At 39.2% G+C, this 18,543-nt stretch overlaps 2 protein-coding genes and 2 pseudogenes across 2 annotated transcripts; 1 reads left to right on the top strand and 3 right to left on the bottom strand.

The window, feature by feature from the left end:
* Positions 1 to 1,428: 1,428 nt before the first annotated feature.
* Positions 1,429 to 2,560, bottom strand: LOC148733744 (uncharacterized; annotated as a pseudogene).
* A 4,530-nt stretch (positions 2,561 to 7,090) lies between these two features.
* Positions 7,091 to 7,892, bottom strand: LOC148733745 (uncharacterized; annotated as a pseudogene).
* Positions 7,893 to 8,900: 1,008 nt separating this feature from the next.
* On the bottom strand, positions 8,901 to 10,044 carry LOC148733746 (uncharacterized). Its single transcript, XM_088758029.1, has one exon. The coding sequence runs from the start codon at positions 9,999 to 10,001 to the stop codon at positions 8,901 to 8,903; it is 1,101 nt and encodes a 366-aa protein (XP_088614155.1). The 5' UTR covers positions 10,002 to 10,044.
* A 6,238-nt stretch (positions 10,045 to 16,282) lies between these two features.
* On the top strand, positions 16,283 to 17,258 carry LOC148733747 (uncharacterized). Its single transcript, XM_088758714.1, has 2 exons — positions 16,283 to 16,617; positions 16,757 to 17,258. Exons 1-2 carry the CDS (start codon positions 16,386 to 16,388, stop codon positions 17,209 to 17,211), a joined length of 687 nt encoding a protein of 228 aa, XP_088614840.1. The 5' UTR covers positions 16,283 to 16,385; the 3' UTR covers positions 17,212 to 17,258.
* Positions 17,259 to 18,543: the final 1,285 nt, after the last annotated feature.

The following is an 18,543-nucleotide window of genomic DNA, read 5'->3' on the forward strand; positions in this document are numbered from 1 at the left end:
TTAGCAAAGTGGTTATTGAATTCGTTTGATAGCTCCAACGGATTAGTTATCGTTAATCCGTTCACTTTTAGTGACGCCACTGGCGTTTTCCCAGATTTTCGAGAAGTTAGCTCGTTTATAGTCTGCCAGGTCTTTCGGGAGTCGCTGGTTTGCTTATTAAAACTATTTTGGTAATAAGCTTGCTTAGCTGAGCGTATTTGCTTATTGACTATATTTCTTTGTTCCTTAAATAATGCCCAATCGTTAGGATCATTTGTCTTGCTAGCTTTGATTTTTAATATGTCTCTATTATGCATAAGGTCTTTCAATTCAGAGGTAATCCACGGAGAACTCCGTGAACGAACGCGCATCGTTTTCAGTGGGGCATGTTTGTCAGCGATAGCCAGAAATGTACATTTCCATTGCTGCCACATCACGTTTGGGTTGGAAGACTCGTATACATTATCCCAACATTGAGATAGAATATCATAACGAAACTTTTGGCGATCGAAATTTCGGAAATTTCTGTATGTAATAGAATTATGTCCGTTAGACATCCCATTCAGGGCAAGTTTTCTATATACATATACCATGCTATGATCACTTATTCCGATATGACAAACTCCCGAACATGCAATCTTATCCGAGCAGTTGGTATAGATTAAATCAATTAGAGTTGATGAGGTGGGTGTTATCCTCGTCGGTTCAGAGATAAGCTGCTCGAGTCCGTAGACATCAGCAATACTCCTTAATTTGGATGTGTTATTGTCATATCGAGTTGTGATCATGTCACAGTTCATGTCTCCCAGTACAAAAAATTCTACATTTTCACTATCCAATCTCCCAATTAGGGATTCAAAAGGTGAAAAGATGCCAATAGGAGAGTCAGGTGGTCTGTACCAAGTAACAATCACAAAAGATTTTGAATTTGGCTTATGGATTTCCAAGCAAAGATTTTCTAGTGTATCCATGTGTAGGTCATTTCGTACTGTAAAGTTGATTGAAGTTTTTACATAGAAGCATACCCCTCCGCCGCATTTTGTTAGTCTATCGCGGCGAACTATTTCGTATCCCGGAATATGAACTTCTTGATCTCGAATACTCTCGTTCAGTTTCGTTTCATTTATGGAAACAATATCGATATCATTGTTTGCTAATATGATTCTTAATTCGTCTATATGAGTAATTAATTGATTAATATTGAGTGATGCCATTCTAAAACCGCGCAAAGGAGGCAATATTGAGACAGATTTTTCGGCCTTTTGGTTGTTTAATTGATCCCGCACGGCATTACTAGGTGCGATTTAAAATTATTATAAAACTGCTCATTACCTTTAAAATTTAAGTGCAGTCCACCTTTGTTGAGTCCACTATGAGATGTGTTCTCATGATGGATTAATTTCCATCCATTTTGATGGCAGAACTTCTTTAAATGCTTGTTGGCTGTTTTCACTGCCTGGTCCAGCTTATCTTTTCTGCATACAAGCTCCGACAGCGTAACTGTAGTATCGCAGGTGCCCTCGATCTGTCTCGCGAGATCCACCATCGATTCCGCAACAGCCTTTGGTTCCCTGGTTTTAAGATCATTAGTCCCAATGTGTAAAATCACTTCATTGGGCGAAGATTCCAGATTTGGCTTGAGGTAGTGATTCATAGCCATTGTCGTAGCGCCCGAGAAAGGCTTGACTATAACCCTGTGGCCAACTGCTTTTCCCAGATCTTTTCCAGGTATTCTTGAGATCATCGAATCTCCTATGAGCAGGGCTGTGCGCTCTTTTGGTTGTTTTTCGGGTTCGGATTCTTGTCCTGTCAGGGTGTTATTAGGACCTCCTTTACCTTTCGATTTCTTTCTTTTGTTCTTTGATTTCCCAATGAAGCCTTGTTCTTTGTTGGCGCAAGGTGTTGACTCATCCATATTTTGGACAATGGTATGTTCGTCAGAGGTGTTACTTATTGAACGGCATTGAGTAGCTGCTTCTCTGGATACGATTTACAATGCAAAACTTAAAGAATCGCGTTCTTGGACTAACTTTTTATTTTCTTCCTTCAAAGATAGAATTATCTCCCTAAGTCGAGAATTTTTGGATCTCAGGTCTTCCTCATTAGGTTTCTCTTTTATATGAGCCCATAAGTTCAGCACTTCAGATTTCAGACAGTCCAACTCCTCTTGTACTGATTTGGCATTCTTGTTAAACGCCGGAGTAGAAGCTTCTTCATTCACGAGAATAACTGAGTCGTCATCAGCCAGTATCTGGAGTAGCTTCTTCAGTTTGGCTTTCATTGCTTTTGTATCCGGACCTTGGACTTGAAGGGTACCGGTACTGTTAAATAAAAACCAGCGTGATTGTCTTCGACTTCAAAGAACTAGACCTTTCAGAGGGACTAGCGGTTGCAGAAACTTCCAAATTTAGGACTTTCGAACAAAATTCCTGAAGTTGTGTTAGGCTCCCTTTCCACTTGAATAGACTTTGTTTGTCGTCCCAATGTAGATATTGGTTTAAGGGAGATGAAGAAGGTTCAGTGGCAACAAATTCGGCGGAATTCGTGGAGCCTTCAGATACACGTCCGCACGCCATCATGCGAGTATCTGTGAATACATCTGCGAGTATCTAAAACCGCGCAAAGGAGGCAATATTGAGACAGATTTTTCGGCCTTTTGGTTGTTTAATTGATCCCGCACGGCATTGACGGACAGCACATTATCTCATTCTAGGTGCGATTTAAAATTATTATAAAACTGCTCATTACCTTTAAAACATTTGAGCTTTTCATTCCCTTTCAATAAAATCCTTAAGTCATAACGAGTTTGGCGATCAACTGAGGACGCCGACTGGGTCGTCTGAAATGAATCACTGAGCATTGTCAGTGGTAATATCCTCGGTACGGTCTACAGCACGCTATAATGCCCGGGAGTCTATCGGAAGAGATAATCACGTCACTGTGTATATATTACTATGGGCAGATTTTGTTTTGATACTCCTTACATTCGTTACACTTTGTAACACTTTTCACACTTTGTCTTGACACATCATCGCATTTCAAAATAAAGAAGCTGCGTACTTTAAAAGTAAAACTCGTTACATTTTGAAATTAAGAATCTGTTTCACTTTAAAATAAAACCTGTTACACTTTTTAATAAAGAATCCGTTGTACTTCGTATAAATATTATTGCACTTTGAAATTACACTTTACGCATTTGAATAAAGTGCGCACTTCACAAACCATTGCACTTTAAAATAATACTTGTTGCGCTTTGTAATACAGTAGCTGTCGCATTTCGTATTTAAACACCATGGCACTCTTTGAATGAATACATGTTGTTGTGTCTTAATGCAGAAAAGTGACGCCAATCTTTGGTTAAAACGGCCGACCGAACTTTAATAATCACTACCTAAACTACAGTTACACAATATATCACAACCTCAATATGCATGCAACTTAGCTCTCATGTCATGCATCTTACACCTATGGATGGTTCCTATTATTTAAACCCTAATTCATTAACACTATAACATTAATTAAACCCTTGTTCATTAACACTATAACATGTCACATTTAAAAAAAATAGAGAAGCCTTAACTGTGCGTTGTTCTGTTGTGAAGCACGCAGGAAGCAGTTAGAGCACGAAAAAGGTGTTTCTTCTCACTTCTTGAGTGGTCTAACTGCTTCCTGAGCGCTTTTCATCAGAACAGAGCACCGTGAATGCCTTTCTATTTGTTTTATAATAGAAAATCGGTTCACAATTAGATTTTCTCAAAGTCATTCGCTTGGTTTTCTGTACTGGTGTGGTAGGACCCGCTCGAACGACTTTTATCCCTTGCAGCGCGCGCAAAATTTACAGGAGGGATTTTGCTCCTGTAATTTTACCCAATCAGAAGCAGCCTTATCAAACCGCACGTCAATCAAATAGATCACGCGCGTAAGATCTTGAAACATGGAACCTGTCTGGGTAAAATTTGCTTCAAGTGTTTTGCTTCGCTGTTTGTTTATGTAGAGGCTTTTAACTAAAACTTAAATTTTCAGCTGGTTGTACGATGCGTTCAGTCAAGGACGCAATCGCTTATGGGTTGCGAAAAACAGAGTACAAAGATGTCCGCGAACATCTAAGGTAAGTAATCGAGGGTTACTGCAGTGGAAAAGACGAATTTCTTTCGGCGCCGACAGGATCAGGAAAAAGCTTGACTTTTGAAGTTGCTCCCTGTGTTTTTCGACGATTTAGAGCACGGCGAAAGACTGGAAGTGTGTTCTGTTTGCGTAGTAGTCGCCCTTATGAATGACCAAGTTGCCTCTTTAGTTGCCCGAGGGATATCGGCTACTACAGTTGGAGCAGACTGCACTAGGAAACAAGGGGTGACGCTATATCGAGGGCGGTCGTCGAGGGTAAGAGTAAACAGTAATTTTGGTCAGCGGGCAAATTATGAAACCCGCGAATATTGCGAAATCTCTCGAAAGGATGACATTTAAAAGCTGAAGACAATTTTTGACTAAGGCACTAGAATGCGTAATGATGGCGACGACTCAGTAAATATGTGAAAATAATATATGTGTGGTGCGCTTTCATAAAATGTATGAAAGCGTTCCTCGCAGTAATAGACCCTACTTATCTAGTAGGTGGAAATAAGGCCTGAAAAAAATTTAGGTCCGTACGGGATTTGAACCTATGACCTCCGCGATACCGGTGCAGTGCTCTACAAACTAAGCAAACAAGCCAACTGGGAGCAGGTCATTATGTTGGTTCGTATTAACCCGTCAATGAATTTGAATGAATGAAAGTCATATATTTGTTCTGCGGTTTCATAAAATATATAAAAGTGTTCCTCGCAGTAATAAACCCTATTTATCTAGTAGCGACTAAGTACTGTAGACATGACTTATTGACTTGCCCTGTTCTGCTAACATAAGAGCGAACATGATATCTACATGAACATCATATATCTACTTTCATTGCTTGTAACAAGTGTAAAATTATTAAGTCGTAAGTGAAAAAAGCTGTTCCTTCAATTTAAAACGGCAGTCACTTTGAGAATAAAGTAACCTTTTATTTGCTTGTCATTATATTTGTATTGAGGTCGCTGACGCCAAAACGAGCTGGCTTTCTCTACCATGACCTTGCATCAAGCCAGTGAACTTTAAACAGAAGGATGGGTAAAACTGCGGAATTCTCATTTGTCTCGTAAGTAGGTAACTCGTTATGCACCCCACGCGACATTTAATTTTAAGTTTAATACAGAAGTCACTACTTTCATTAAATCATGAGGTATTAAGGTACGAAATATTTACCCTCACAAGGTAACTAGCATTACCGTTCGACAGGCTAGCCCCTGGAAGAAGTGCATTGGATTAAATATACCTTAACAACCAATTATTTCTGCCTCAAAAGGAATTTAACGGAATATTGCATATTCTTCACCCATTTTCCCAATGATTGATTGTTATTTTCGATCGTTTCTTTCAGCTTGCTAGATGTTTGTGCGAAGAGTCCTTCGTAGATGCATCTTTCAACATAGCAACCGAACGTGCACTAATCAGTAACCTCTAAGGTGTTTAATTTGGCTGTTGTTACGATGACATCTACGAGTAAGTAACCCAAGTCACAGCTTTTTTCCAAACTGCATATCCTTTAATCTCGCTAAGCATCGGGTTCGATCCTGATATAGAGTTAAGAGTCAAAGTATGAGACCTGACCTAATAAAAAAGAAGACATATTTAAGTGAATGATAATGAAAGACATGTTCCGTCCGCTATAGGAGAAATATCAACATTTGCATCTCGGTGTGCCATGACGACGATGGAGAAGATTGTCTGGGATGAGATAGTTGTGGCCAGTACTTCCACGCAAGTTGCATCAAAGTGCATTTCTCAGACTCTCTCTAGCTACTTTGTCTGCCTTTGTTAATTTCACAACATCGTTGCGGATTAGCGACGTAAATTAACGTAAATTGACAGAATATCAATATTCTTCCCAGTGTGAGACTGGCTCAAGACTAAGCCAGGCTGTGTACAATTCCTGAAATTCCCGTTATTTCACGAACTATTTGACGCTTAAGTGTTGACAAGTTTTTCGTATTAAGTAAGTGAAAAGTTGACTCAACGCTGCCAGGAGCTCTCTCTCAAAATTTACTCTTTAAGAGTCGAAGTTATCGTCCAAAATTCAAACGTTACAGTTAGGTTCATTGGCGCATTGATAACCTTGTAAATGGATAGATAGATACATAGTTTAATCTTAAAAGCTTTTTGCAGCCCGAGGGCTGAATTACACATTTTTACAATCCAAGAAATTTAGAATTCAAAATTCAAAAACCTAATCACACATCTTATTATACCAGCAGTTTATAATATTATAACATAATAATAAATTAAATAAAATATATTAGCTATAAATGTAAATTAATTAAAATAAATGTAAATTACTTAAAAGTATACATAAGATGCACGATCCTCGCAGTAGACAGCGCTATTTAAGCAATAGCGAAAAATTAGACCTGAAAAAAATCAGGCCTGTACGGGATTCGAACCACTGACCTCTGCGATACTAGTGCAGCGCTCTACCAATTGAGCTAACAAGCCAACTGGGCCCTAACCGTTAAGTTGATTCGTAATAAACCCGTGAAAGTGATAAATGAGATACAATGAAATATATGAAGCTCATATATTTTGTACTGCGGTATTAGATACATAAGATGCACGATCCTCGCAGTAGACAGCGCTATTTAAGCAATAGTGAAAAATCATCTTATGTATCTAATACTAATACCGCAGTATAAAATATATGAGCTTCATATATTTCATTGTATCTCATCACGGGTTTATTACGAATCAACTTAACGGTCTGCTCCCAGTTGGCTTGTTAGCTCAATTGGTAGAGCGCTGCACTAGTATCGCAGAGGTCAGTGGTTCGAATCCCGTACAGGCCTGATTTTTTTTTTTTTTTTTTTTCAGGTCTGATTTTTCGCTATTGCTTAAATAGCGCTGTCTACTGCGAGGATCGTGCATCTTATGTATCTAATACCGCAGTACAAAATATATGAGCTTCATATATTTCATTGTATCTTACTTAAAAGTATCTGCATTATCATTATCATCATTATTATTACTATCATTATGACGCGTGCCGTAACAAAAGTAAAGGATATCGTATCGATAAAAATCTAGCCATTAAACTTCTTTGCCATAGCAAATACAAAAGTGTTGATCGTTCTGGAAGTGCGAAGGCGTGGCATATTAAATTGGTGCTTATTTTTGAAGTTATAGCTGGTTTATGTATGGGTGGAAGAAGCGCCTTTAACTTATGGCTAGGGTTTTTTAAGATACCTTTTAAAAAGCTTCTGACATAGAAATTCGTAATGCTTTAAGATAGGTCGTAATCCTAAATCTTTAGCAACCGCGTAATCACCCGCAGTTATAATGGAAATTGACCGTTTCTCAATACGTAAAAGCTCATTCTTTAGATATTGCGGAAGCCCATTATAGAAGACAGGTATCGCGTACTCTGTTACAGATCTTACACATGATGTGTAGAAAAGTACTTGGTCTTGTAAGGGAACCCTAGCTCTCTTTAGTTGTACTAAAAAATACAACCTCTTACTGGCCTTTTTGATTACTTCTGATATATGACTGTTCCAGGTCAAATCGCTAGCTATATGAAGGCCCAGGAGTTTTACGCTATCAACTACCTCCAACTCTTTGCCTTCAATTACTATGGGATCAAAGAACCCGGGCCCTTTAGAAAATGAGATCCGAAGCTCTTTGCACTTATCAGAATTCAAGTGAACTCTCTTTTCTCGTGACCACTCAATAACACAATCTGTTATATTTTGGGCGTGACTTTCACTCTCTTTCGGTACCATCTCCGAGGCTGTTGTATCATCAACGTATTTCCATAGTGGATACGCGATTTAAAGGTCATTTATCATAAGCACAAATAACCATGGGCCCAATTTTGTCCCCTGTGGTACTCCGGAGGGCGCAGATCCCCACTCCGTAAAGCACTCCGCAGCCAGCTTAATTCTTTGTAATCTATCAGAAAGAAAATCAACCATCCAATTCGTAATTCTAACGGGCAGTTTACACTTAGTACGCAGTTTTCTAATCAGAATTTCATGGTCGATAAAATCAAAGGCCTTTCGATAATCAAATAAGATTGTTCTTACGGTAGCGCCATTTCCATCAGTGTTAATAGACCAATTATGTAACATGCTAATTAATGCCATAGTTACAATGAATATATGAAGTTCATACATTTTGAACTGCGGTATTAAATACGTATGATGCACGATCCTTCGCAGTAGATAGCGCTATTTATGCAATAGCGAAAATCAGACCTGAAAAAAATCAGGCCTGTACGGTGTACGGGATTCGAACCACTGACCTCTGCGATACTAGTGTACTAGTATCTGCGATACTAAGGTCATAGTCGTGGAGGAGTTTGGTATTGCCCCGTATTGGCTGTCGTCAATGATACTCATAACTGCTGGTTTGACGTAGTCGTCCACAATAAACCCTTCTGCGACCTTAGAAATGCAAGGAGTAAGCAAAATAGGTCTTAGGTCCTTTTTCAGTTACTTTATTGATTTCTTTTAGGCAGGGGTGTCACGTCAGCCAACTTCCACATTCTTGGTAAATGCTGCTCGGAGTAGGAGGCATTAAGGATTTCCGTCACTGGGAAAGCCACTGCATCTGAATATTCCTTCATTAGCCAATTGGGAACTCTATCAGGCCCACAAGCTTTCCCAGGGTTAAGGCGAGACAGAACCTTCTGAACACGTTGTTCACTCACGCACAGGATCTCTGGTGTTGTATCCGCCTCCATGGGAAGAAACTCTAGTGGAGTTGGCAGCCTGTACTCCTCCAGCGGTTCTAATAACGCGGCATTGATGGTGTTGGCGTTTTCTTTTAATGACAATTCTGAAAAGCCTTCCACGTCAATCTGGCTCAAAAGGTCGCCATTTTTTTCTTTTTGAGCCGCTCAGACGCTTTACTTCGTCCCACCATTTCTTTGGGGCTTCTTGTCTTAAATTCTGAATTCTCACTTCATAATGTTTAGCTCTGCATGCCTTTCTTTCCCGGTTAACCAGACTTCGCAAGAACTTGAATTGGGCAGAGTCGGCGCCATATGATTTGAACGCTTTTTGTCTTTTCAGTATCATTGACTTCAGCTTATGGTCAATCCAAGGGGCTTCAGCACTACAGGTGCGAATTTCTTTCTCAGGCATCAGAATATCAAGCCCTGTATGTACAGCAGTGTGGAAAATCTCCCACTTTTTCCGGCAACTATCCGTAGTAGCGAACAATAAAGGCCAATCAAGAGAGGTTAGATATCTCCCCAAGGCAGCCTTGTTACTCTCACGTAAGTCACGCCTTTTAACAACGTACTTTCTGTTTACATCGCGTTTACCATCTTTTGGCGAAACAACAACAGCGTTGTGATCCGACAACTCGAATGGAGGGTAGGCTTGTGGCGGACTATAGTATTCCTGCATGTTAGTGAGCACCAAGTCTAATATGGTATCCTTCCGGGTCTGAACTTTAACTATTTGCTGGAGACGAAAGTGATTCAGCAAGCCCTTAATATCCAAGCAGTTGAAATCCCCTGTGACGACCAATCCACAGTTGGGATATCGCGTCTCCGCTAGGGTGAGGGACTGGAACAAATGCTCCCGCATAGATGTCCCATCGGCCTTGGGGGGGTGATAGATCACTGCCGCGATTATGAAGGAAAACCTCCGGGGAAGGCGGTTTGGTCTTAGATGGAGCCACAATGTCTCATGATTATCGCAGCACTTTAAATCGTTCAGTTGTTTATATTTGCACCGTTTTTCTTGAGTATAGGCACACACACCACCGTGTTCTAATGTCTTCCTGTCCTCACGCACAATAGCAAACCCGGGGATGTCAACAACGGTGTCCAACACAGAGTCCTTTAGCCAGGTTTCCGTAACGAACGTAAGGTTGATATGATTACGAGTGATAAACTCGCTAACTTCATCCATTTTGGGGGCTAAAGACATGACATTCGCTAACATGATCTTAGAAACTTTGGGTGACCATTCAGTACTGGCTGCTCTGTTTTCCTTGGTACAATCTACAACAATGCAGTTGTTTATATTGCAACTTGGAAAGGTGTCATTTTGAATATTTAATATATGTTCGCCGATTGGTTATGTAAATGAGGTTTCCTGTGAAGGATTAAGTTCCTGGCAAAGAAACCCCCTTTAAAGTTCGGAAGTTGCTGAATCTTGCGAATTCCATTCCCCATGCAAATCCCAATCCGCCTTTGTTTGCGCTGTCCTGCTCTTGTCCCTCGACGTGTAGGTCTTTGCCGTGTTATTCCCAGATCAGATATGTTGCGCCATAACTCACGACCGAGCGACTTCTTCGTCGTTGAAGATAAAATGTAAACATTTTCATTAGTTTTTGTATATCTTTATCCTTTGTTCAGTGCGATCTTTCACATTTCGGGTTTGAACTTTTCGTGGGGAACACGTGCTACAGCTTACACTACATATTTCAAATTTAACCGCTGTACTATAAACTTGTGTGTTCGGCCCTCTACGAACGCCTTCGATCTAGCGTCGACAGAGCTGAATAATGAAATGCTACGTCATCGGGTATGCGGTCAAAAACGCGTGCTCAAGTGTCCTTGGTCTAAAATTTAGCGAAATTAGCGGAAAATGATAAAGGCTGACCTTTAAAACCGAGGAACTCTGTTTTCGTCGAAGGCACTTTCTTATTTCCAAAGGTTTAAAGCAGAAAATTAATTTTTGAAAATTTTTAGGGGGTGTAACAAATTTTTGGAGGTTGTCCTGTAAAAGAAAAGCGGCAAGGAAAACGACGCCTCTAAGCAACAGAATAGGAACCATGGGAAGACAGGGATGAAAAACGTCTGCGCATGCGTGACGTGAGCATGTTGATGTTATTGTTGGCGAGCTTTTCGATCGTTCGATCGATGAAATGTCGGCGCAATTTAAACTGTGTATTGCGGAAATATTTTGCATTTCAGACTGGAATGTAAGGACGCTCTTTGAAAATAACTTCTGTAAATTGAACTCGTCGACATGTTGAACGTATTATTTTTGGGAAATGTTTATTTGCTTGATCGAGAGCCAACTTTCAGTACTCGCTAAGGAAACACATTGCAAGCTTAATACCTTTAAGTATAATTTACCTCTATTTTAGATAATAAGATGAGATTCAAATTGATAGAAGGTAAATAATAACATGCTTTGGTAATAAATGTGAATCTCGAAGAAAAATGGAACTTTTATCAAGGTGAAGCGAAAGCACACCCATCCTACACGGTGTTACATGAACAAATCAAATACGCTGCAAAATATCGCGTTACCCCATGCATATCGCTATCACTGGAATTCAACATTCGTCACAGTCCTAAGAGTGTATTGGAAATTAGTTATTTCCATATGGTATGAGAGGAGCTCATGAATGCTGCCGCTCAGCAAAAGCCACATGAAACCCATTGTTCTCGTGGATGTGCAGTCAAAAAGAAAAATTCCTGGGTAAGTTGGAATAAGTACAATGGTTTTGGAACTCAAATGAAAACAGAAGCCGGAATTGCTTCAGGATTAATGTTGACTGGAAGTTCAAGACCAATAGTGGTATGGTCGATGATATTGTTCAGTGCTTTAGGGCCTTGCAGAGGTTGTAGCACACCAAAGGCTTGAGGAGTTTTGTGTGATTGAATCATAGATCCTGTTGCCTAGTACAATTATCTGGTACACCTACGCCTGACTCAGTGGACTGCTTATTACAGAAATATCCACATCGGATGAATAAAACAATTTGCTAAACAAAAGTGCAATAAGTGTACATGATTTGCTTACTGTTCTGCCAGTAACTGTTGACTGTAAAATAGTGCTCAGAAAGAACCAGAAAATGACATTGCCATGTAGATGCGGTTGGATATTGATTGTTTTTTTGTTTTCTTTTTTAAGAAAGAAAAACTTTTTTCAAAAAAATGCAATATATTTATCTAGCAACCTTTGTGGCATTACATGGTTAGAGTGCCGGATTGTGTTGTGCAGGAGGTCGACGGTTGGAGCCCCAGGCAGACCAATACTCATGGTCTTAAAAATAACTGAGGAGAATTTGTCACCTTTCTATAATATCAAGAAATGGACAGATATTCAAGTCTTCTCGGATAATGACGAATAAACCGTAGGCCCCATCTCCTGCAGGGTTAGGGGTAGGAGACGTTAATTTCCCACGCACGAGAGTACTGTGTGGTGGATGTCCTCCCCTGGGGTGGGATGGGTGGGTTGCTGTCTTACGTTTCATACACGAGCCTCTGGCTCAGGTAATCTGGGTAAACCTGCCTCACGTATAGACAGTAAACTTGATTGATTGATTGATTGTGTAAAAGTATGGAATCCCAAATGAAAGGGTTCCGAAATCTCCACAAAAAAAGGGGGTTAATAAGGGGAAGGAAGCGTGAGGGTGGCAAGCGTTGAAAGTGAGAAATGATGAAAATAAAATGTTAGTTGTTCAATAGAGAATTTGCACAGAGGGACCTACAAACTGCAAGGAAGTTATGCCAGTCATAAGGCAGCAATAAAATAAAAACTATCAGTAGTTCAATTGGGCACTAGCATTGAGGGTCCACACTTTTACACTTTTATTTCATTTTCTTACATATCTACAAGGTATTCCTTTGACCTGCAAATAGTGGGTCAAATTTTCTTAACCTAATATAATTACACTGGAAATAAAAATGAAAATGAAGACATACAACATAAAAAGACAAAAAGATACACAAGAAAAGAAAAAAAGGAAAATGAAAGATTTTCACTGTAAAGGACTCCATAAAGGAATCTTTAGTCTATAGAAAATTGGAGAGTCCTTTTTGCTTGTTTGCTTGTTTTTTTTTTAAAGATTTCTTTTACAAATTTGTTTATTCATTATTTTATATTCAATTTGCAATGCAGCCACTAAGGCAGTACAAAAATTTATAATAATAATAATAATAATAATAATAATAATAAGGAAGGTTAGAATGAAATAAGATGAGACATTCATAATCAGAGGAAAAGGAATGAGGGAGATGAGTAACACGGTTGGTAAGTATTAAAAGTACGTGGTAAAAGGAATAGAAGAGGTTAGGTATGGGGAGCCAAAAAAAGTTGTTTTGAGTTAAAAAAATTTGAACTGAATATTTTGATTGATATGATGGGGGTTGGGAGTTAAGGATGGGTTGGTCTGAGTTGGTTTTGACAATTGGTTTAAGGTAAATGATTGATCAAAATTACTGGTATCTGTCTTGAATTTGAAAGGTGATAATATAACAGACACAAAAGTATATCCTAAAATAATTTAATGTTATGAAAACTTAACTAAGCTATTTTGACAACACAGTAAATAATGGAATAATTGCAAGATATTAATGAGAGAAAAATTCCCTCTCTCCAATATTAGCTTAATTAAAATAGTGGAAGTTTACCTATGTAAAATTAATAGTAATTCGTTTTGCAATGATAGATATTTAACTTTGGTTAAAAAATAAATGGCTTCTTTTTTCGTAATTTTTCCAATCCTAAAAAGCCACTTTTCTAGATTTAAATCAAAACTAAACCAAATGTATAATTTGAGTCAACATAGTTCACAACGAATTCCATCTGTTATCGCCACACCTCAGTCTCCTTTGGCACTTTGTTAAAATTTTATTTCACAGGCGTCACACTACGTGGTCCCTCATTGATCTGTCCCTTTCTTTCTTCCCTTAATGTCCAAAATTTCGAAAAGGCTTACAGGAATTAAGTTAAGTTAATTGGAATGTTGGTCGGAAAACGGCGATGAGCAGCGACTATCTTACTTTTCGATCGTTCGGCGATGATCTAAACAAACTGGAGTTTCTTCAGGCAAGTTCACAGCTCTTGCCAAACCAAGTGGCAAGGGCCTAGAAGTGCCGTAAAAAGCTTCTTTACTGTTCCTTGTTTTACCGACGAACCAACCTTTTACATGAACGGACGAAAAAGTGACCAGAAAAAGCCAACAAGACACTATAAAAATTGCCTCAAACTGAGCCAGTTCGCAACCGTATTGGAACTTTGCACAGCTAACCCAAGGTGAAATTTTTAATCCGGTTTTCTTTAATCCTTTGTTCAAAAGCCTTTTTCGGATAATTTTCTCTATTTTGTTTAGGGTATTCAATCACCAAACTATAGGCAAAAATAATTATACTGAGTTTCTGAGTTTTCTTTTAAAGTCGTGAGATCTGAAATCAGATTTCAAACTAACCCTTTGCTATCTTAACCAGGCTTTGAACAACCCGGCTCCGGAGGCGTTGGAAGAAAGATATATGCGTCTCATAGGAGACTCAAAAAAGTTTTAACGAACAACGTACGATAGCTTTATCTGAGCATTATCTACTTTAATATTCTTAGCCAGCACACAAGCTTACTTTATTATCATATTGAAAACAACCTCATCAAAGCTTACTTTAGATTATAAGAATGAGTTAGGAATAAAAGCAGACCATATCATTTGAAATATTAAATAGACCTCAGCCCATGTTTTGTTGAGCATCCAATAATCCTGGGTCTGGCCACAGAATTAGACAATTTACTATTCTTTGGTTTTGCAATATATTTGAAATTCCTGTGTACACAATTCATCATAGTTTAACTGTAGCATGAACATTTTGTTCGATCTCGCGCTGCAAATCTCATAAAGAAAAATGAAAGCAGTGTTAACTAGAAGTATTGCGCTCGGTTTAATCCTGGTGACAACTGTTTGAAGAAAAAAAGAAAAAACAATCATGTGCAACTCTTTAAGCTAATATTCAATCCCTTGTTCTTGGTTCTTCCGATCAAGACACGAAAAGTTGAATTCCACAGACCTTGAAATCTTCTTAGAGTTAAATTTAAATAAAAAAGAAATAACTATTGAAAAATAGTTCCAAGAAAACTAAAACAACAGCATCCTTACTTTTCCTTCCGAATAAATATTTTCTTTCATTTGACTCGCAGCTCCCGATATCAGACCTTAGGAGTCCTTTGGACGAGTTTTCATCTCTGATCTTTCGACAGACTCACTACCTCTCCAGCGATCCCAGCGCATTACGGTGACTCCACCTTGACGTTTTCAGTTCAAACCGTTTAGGTTTGAGTATTGGCAACTGTTGTACTACCAGCCGCCTTTCATGGACGAGGCACAGTTGTTTTGGGACATGTCATTATCCCAATCATGTCCAAATCATATCCAAATCGCTAAATTGTGAGCCACAATGATATGCGAGAGAATCACCTGCAGAGCCTGTTAAAAAAAATTAAAAACCTTGGATTAATCGTTAGGCAACGAACAGTCACCTCCACAGCAAAAAATACTAACATGTGAAGTGCGAGGTTTTATGAGGCTCAATACTAGCAACACGCTTTATAAAATATTTGATATTATCGTATGACCCATACGGTCCCATTTGCGCAATCCCATATATAACAATAGCAAAAGCTGACGCGTGCAGGGCCGGACGCGTTGAAGTGAGCCAGTCCGGGAGAAGCCGTCTGGAACTGCAACTCGAGTGGCTGCGTGTACCCCTCTATCGCCCCCTATTTAGGTTGAGATTTTCAACAGTTACTGGTCATATGATAAATTGCTTATTGACTGAGTGGGTGAGCCGGACAGGAAAATATCTGGCTTTTGGTCATGAGGCACGGACCTCGCCGCGCACAGTCAGTGTGTAGGTCATGACCTCAAGCCAAATAATTTACCGCACAGCCCTCCCATTCAGTCAATAAGTACATAGTAGGCGTGCTCAGCTCGCAAGCTAAGAGACACTGCGCGGGTGCAAATTAGCAACGTGCCCTCGAATAGTCGTTGTCAGAAAGTTCAATTGCACCTGAATAAATTCCAAAATTTAGTAGATATTTCTCCTCCTCATTGGCTACAGAAAATGACTGGTACTCTGCGAATACAGTTGAACCACGGACGTCTTCTAAGTCAACTCGAACCTTGTTGCTGCTGCTTGCAGTCAGGCGATGAATCTTGTCCCCAGTCCGAGCCAAGACTCGCCGTTCAGATTGCCGAAGCCCTGTTTGTATTAATTACAAGTAAGGAAGAAATCCACAGCGCTGTCAAATCTCTTTTGAAATACCTTCCATCTTCCTCCAGCCGTCGCCTGATCACAGAAGACTTCAAATTCACCCAAACCATCAGGATCGATGTTATAAACTCCAGCATAGTTAGTAGAGGGGAGCTGGTTATGAAACCCGGCAAACTTCAGAGAAACAACTCTTTGTTATGGTTTTTGCGTCGTCACGTGATCACGACCCTGCACGCAGATAAACAAAATGGCGTCCTCACTGTAATCAAGACGTGAGACGTGCTCTATTTACTAGTTTCCTGCTACTTATGTCTGTTCTTTTAATATGCAAGGATAACAAATGTAAAGAAGAATTATGCCTGGAGAGAATTGTGCAGTATTTGGCTGTGGATCTTGCCGAAGGACAAAAGGAATTGGCATTTGGAAGTTGCCATTGGCGAAGGACGAAGCGCATGAAAAATGGGGGGAAGAGTGGCTCGGAGAGATCAAGAAGACAAGGGAGATGGACCGGAATTTCAGAGAACGTATAAAGTATGACCGAGTCTACACATGTGAGAAGCATTTTGCTCCTGAAGATATTGAAATATGTAGGTATGATACGTATAAGTCGTTCGATTTTTGCTTTTTCACCACACTGCAGTGCACGTGTACTCTGATTTTGGTTTGCTTGAACTTAAAATTAGAAAGAATCCCTGCCTTAATAGGGCCTTATTTTTCTACTTATAGTTACCTCTGCGAAAATGACCGAGAAAAAGCCGGGATTTGGTGCATTACCGACATTGAATATGCCCAAAAAGAGTCGGCACGAAACGGAGAAACCAGCGGCAAGACCGGCTCGATCAGTGCCTTTAAACGACTCGAGTATCAGTACATGTAGCAGCAGAAGTAGAAGTGTGTACTACAAGACATTCAGTGAACTTTGTCAAAAAATGAAGTCTCTAAAAAGCTTGAATGAATGGAGCTACAAGACATTTTCTGATCGACTTGTTATTCGAAAAGAACTAGAGCAATTTCTTCTGCCAAAACTACAGATTTGCATTGATAATAGTCTTGGGTTTACGGTGAAAATGTTTGGGTCATTTCTTGTGGATGTCCCTGAACTGTACTTGAAATACCAACGTTCAATGCAAAATGTAACACTGTCTATGCTTGTTAAAGATGGAAGCATATACAGTCTGTGATGGAGTGAATCCTTCTGACATGACAAGTAAACTTTACCATCATGTCGTTCCATTGAATCCACATTGCAAAGTGACGCATCTGCATTCTGTACCCAATCTGCAGTCTGCAGTTTGCATTTTGTACCTAGTCTGCATTTCGCACCTGGTTTTCAGTCTGTATGTTGTACTAACCAATTGCTAAAATGTGAACTCTGACCATTCACCCAACGTCACTTCAGCAGTTCAAAGTAATACCAAGTAGTTTCAACTGTATCCGGGAGTCACCAGTTGGAATTTAATTATCTTCAAAACTCATTTAAACGCAATGTATCCACGACTTATTCACAGTTTCCTTTCATCATTATCTTAAATAGTTATCATTTTCAATGAAAAACAACCACTTTTAACTGTTAAAATGTAATGAAAGATAAAAAAGATCTCAAAATAGATTTAATAAAAAGACAATCCAAAAAATTTAAATCATTGACTGTAGAAAATCAACTATTCGTGAATGCATGCATCAATTATTATAAAATGTAGAGACACAGGGGCATGAGTCTGTAAAATATGTGATATTTTGAGAACATAATTTCGTTTGCGACAAAGAATCCAATGAACAACTTATAATGTAAGTAACAAATTGATAACAGCTGAAAGCCATCCCGTATAGCAGATTGAAGTTAACATGACGCTCACTTTAAACGGCAAACTTTGTGCCGTTTTCTCAAAGCTGTTATCGGTGTTATCTATAGCCTTGTTTTAAGGATAACGCTGAGGAATAGTTTATCAAATCTTTACCTGGGACGGTGAGATTAAATCTACTAATGATGGTTAATTAAGCAGGCAGTGGGTAGCATTGCCTACCGTGAGTGACCTTAGTCTGCTGGGTTTTCAAGTCCTCGCGCACGTGCAACTTCAGTATTTCTTTTTCATTCACCTTCTCAAGGCTATTCACAAAGGAGGAAAAAACTAGAAGAAAACGAGCAAGGCGTCTAAAATCTCTGATCTTTAAAGGTTAAGCAATTCAGTACGACCTTTGAAACGGTTTTGAGTCGCATACATAATCAAACAAAATGGTGATTAGCTAGTGTTACCAAAATTTAACACTAACACTAATAAACAACGATTACATTAGCGCCTATAGAATCCAAAATAATAATAAGAAAACCACAGAAATATACTTTTTTTTTTCCCCGAACAGAGCCAAAGAACGTGGATCCTGTCTTCTATTTGAAATCATCCGGATTCATCTGCCGAGTTGTGTTATTCAGCTCACAAATGCGCTTCGCATTATTACCTTCAAGATGATCATTAAACGACTGGCAACGGCTATTTTCCATAAATTTTAGACGG

Source organism: Stylophora pistillata, chromosome 4 (assembly GCF_964205215.1).
Source record: "Stylophora pistillata chromosome 4, jaStyPist1.2, whole genome shotgun sequence".
In the NCBI taxonomy this organism is placed as follows: domain Eukaryota; kingdom Metazoa; phylum Cnidaria; class Anthozoa; order Scleractinia; family Pocilloporidae; genus Stylophora; species Stylophora pistillata.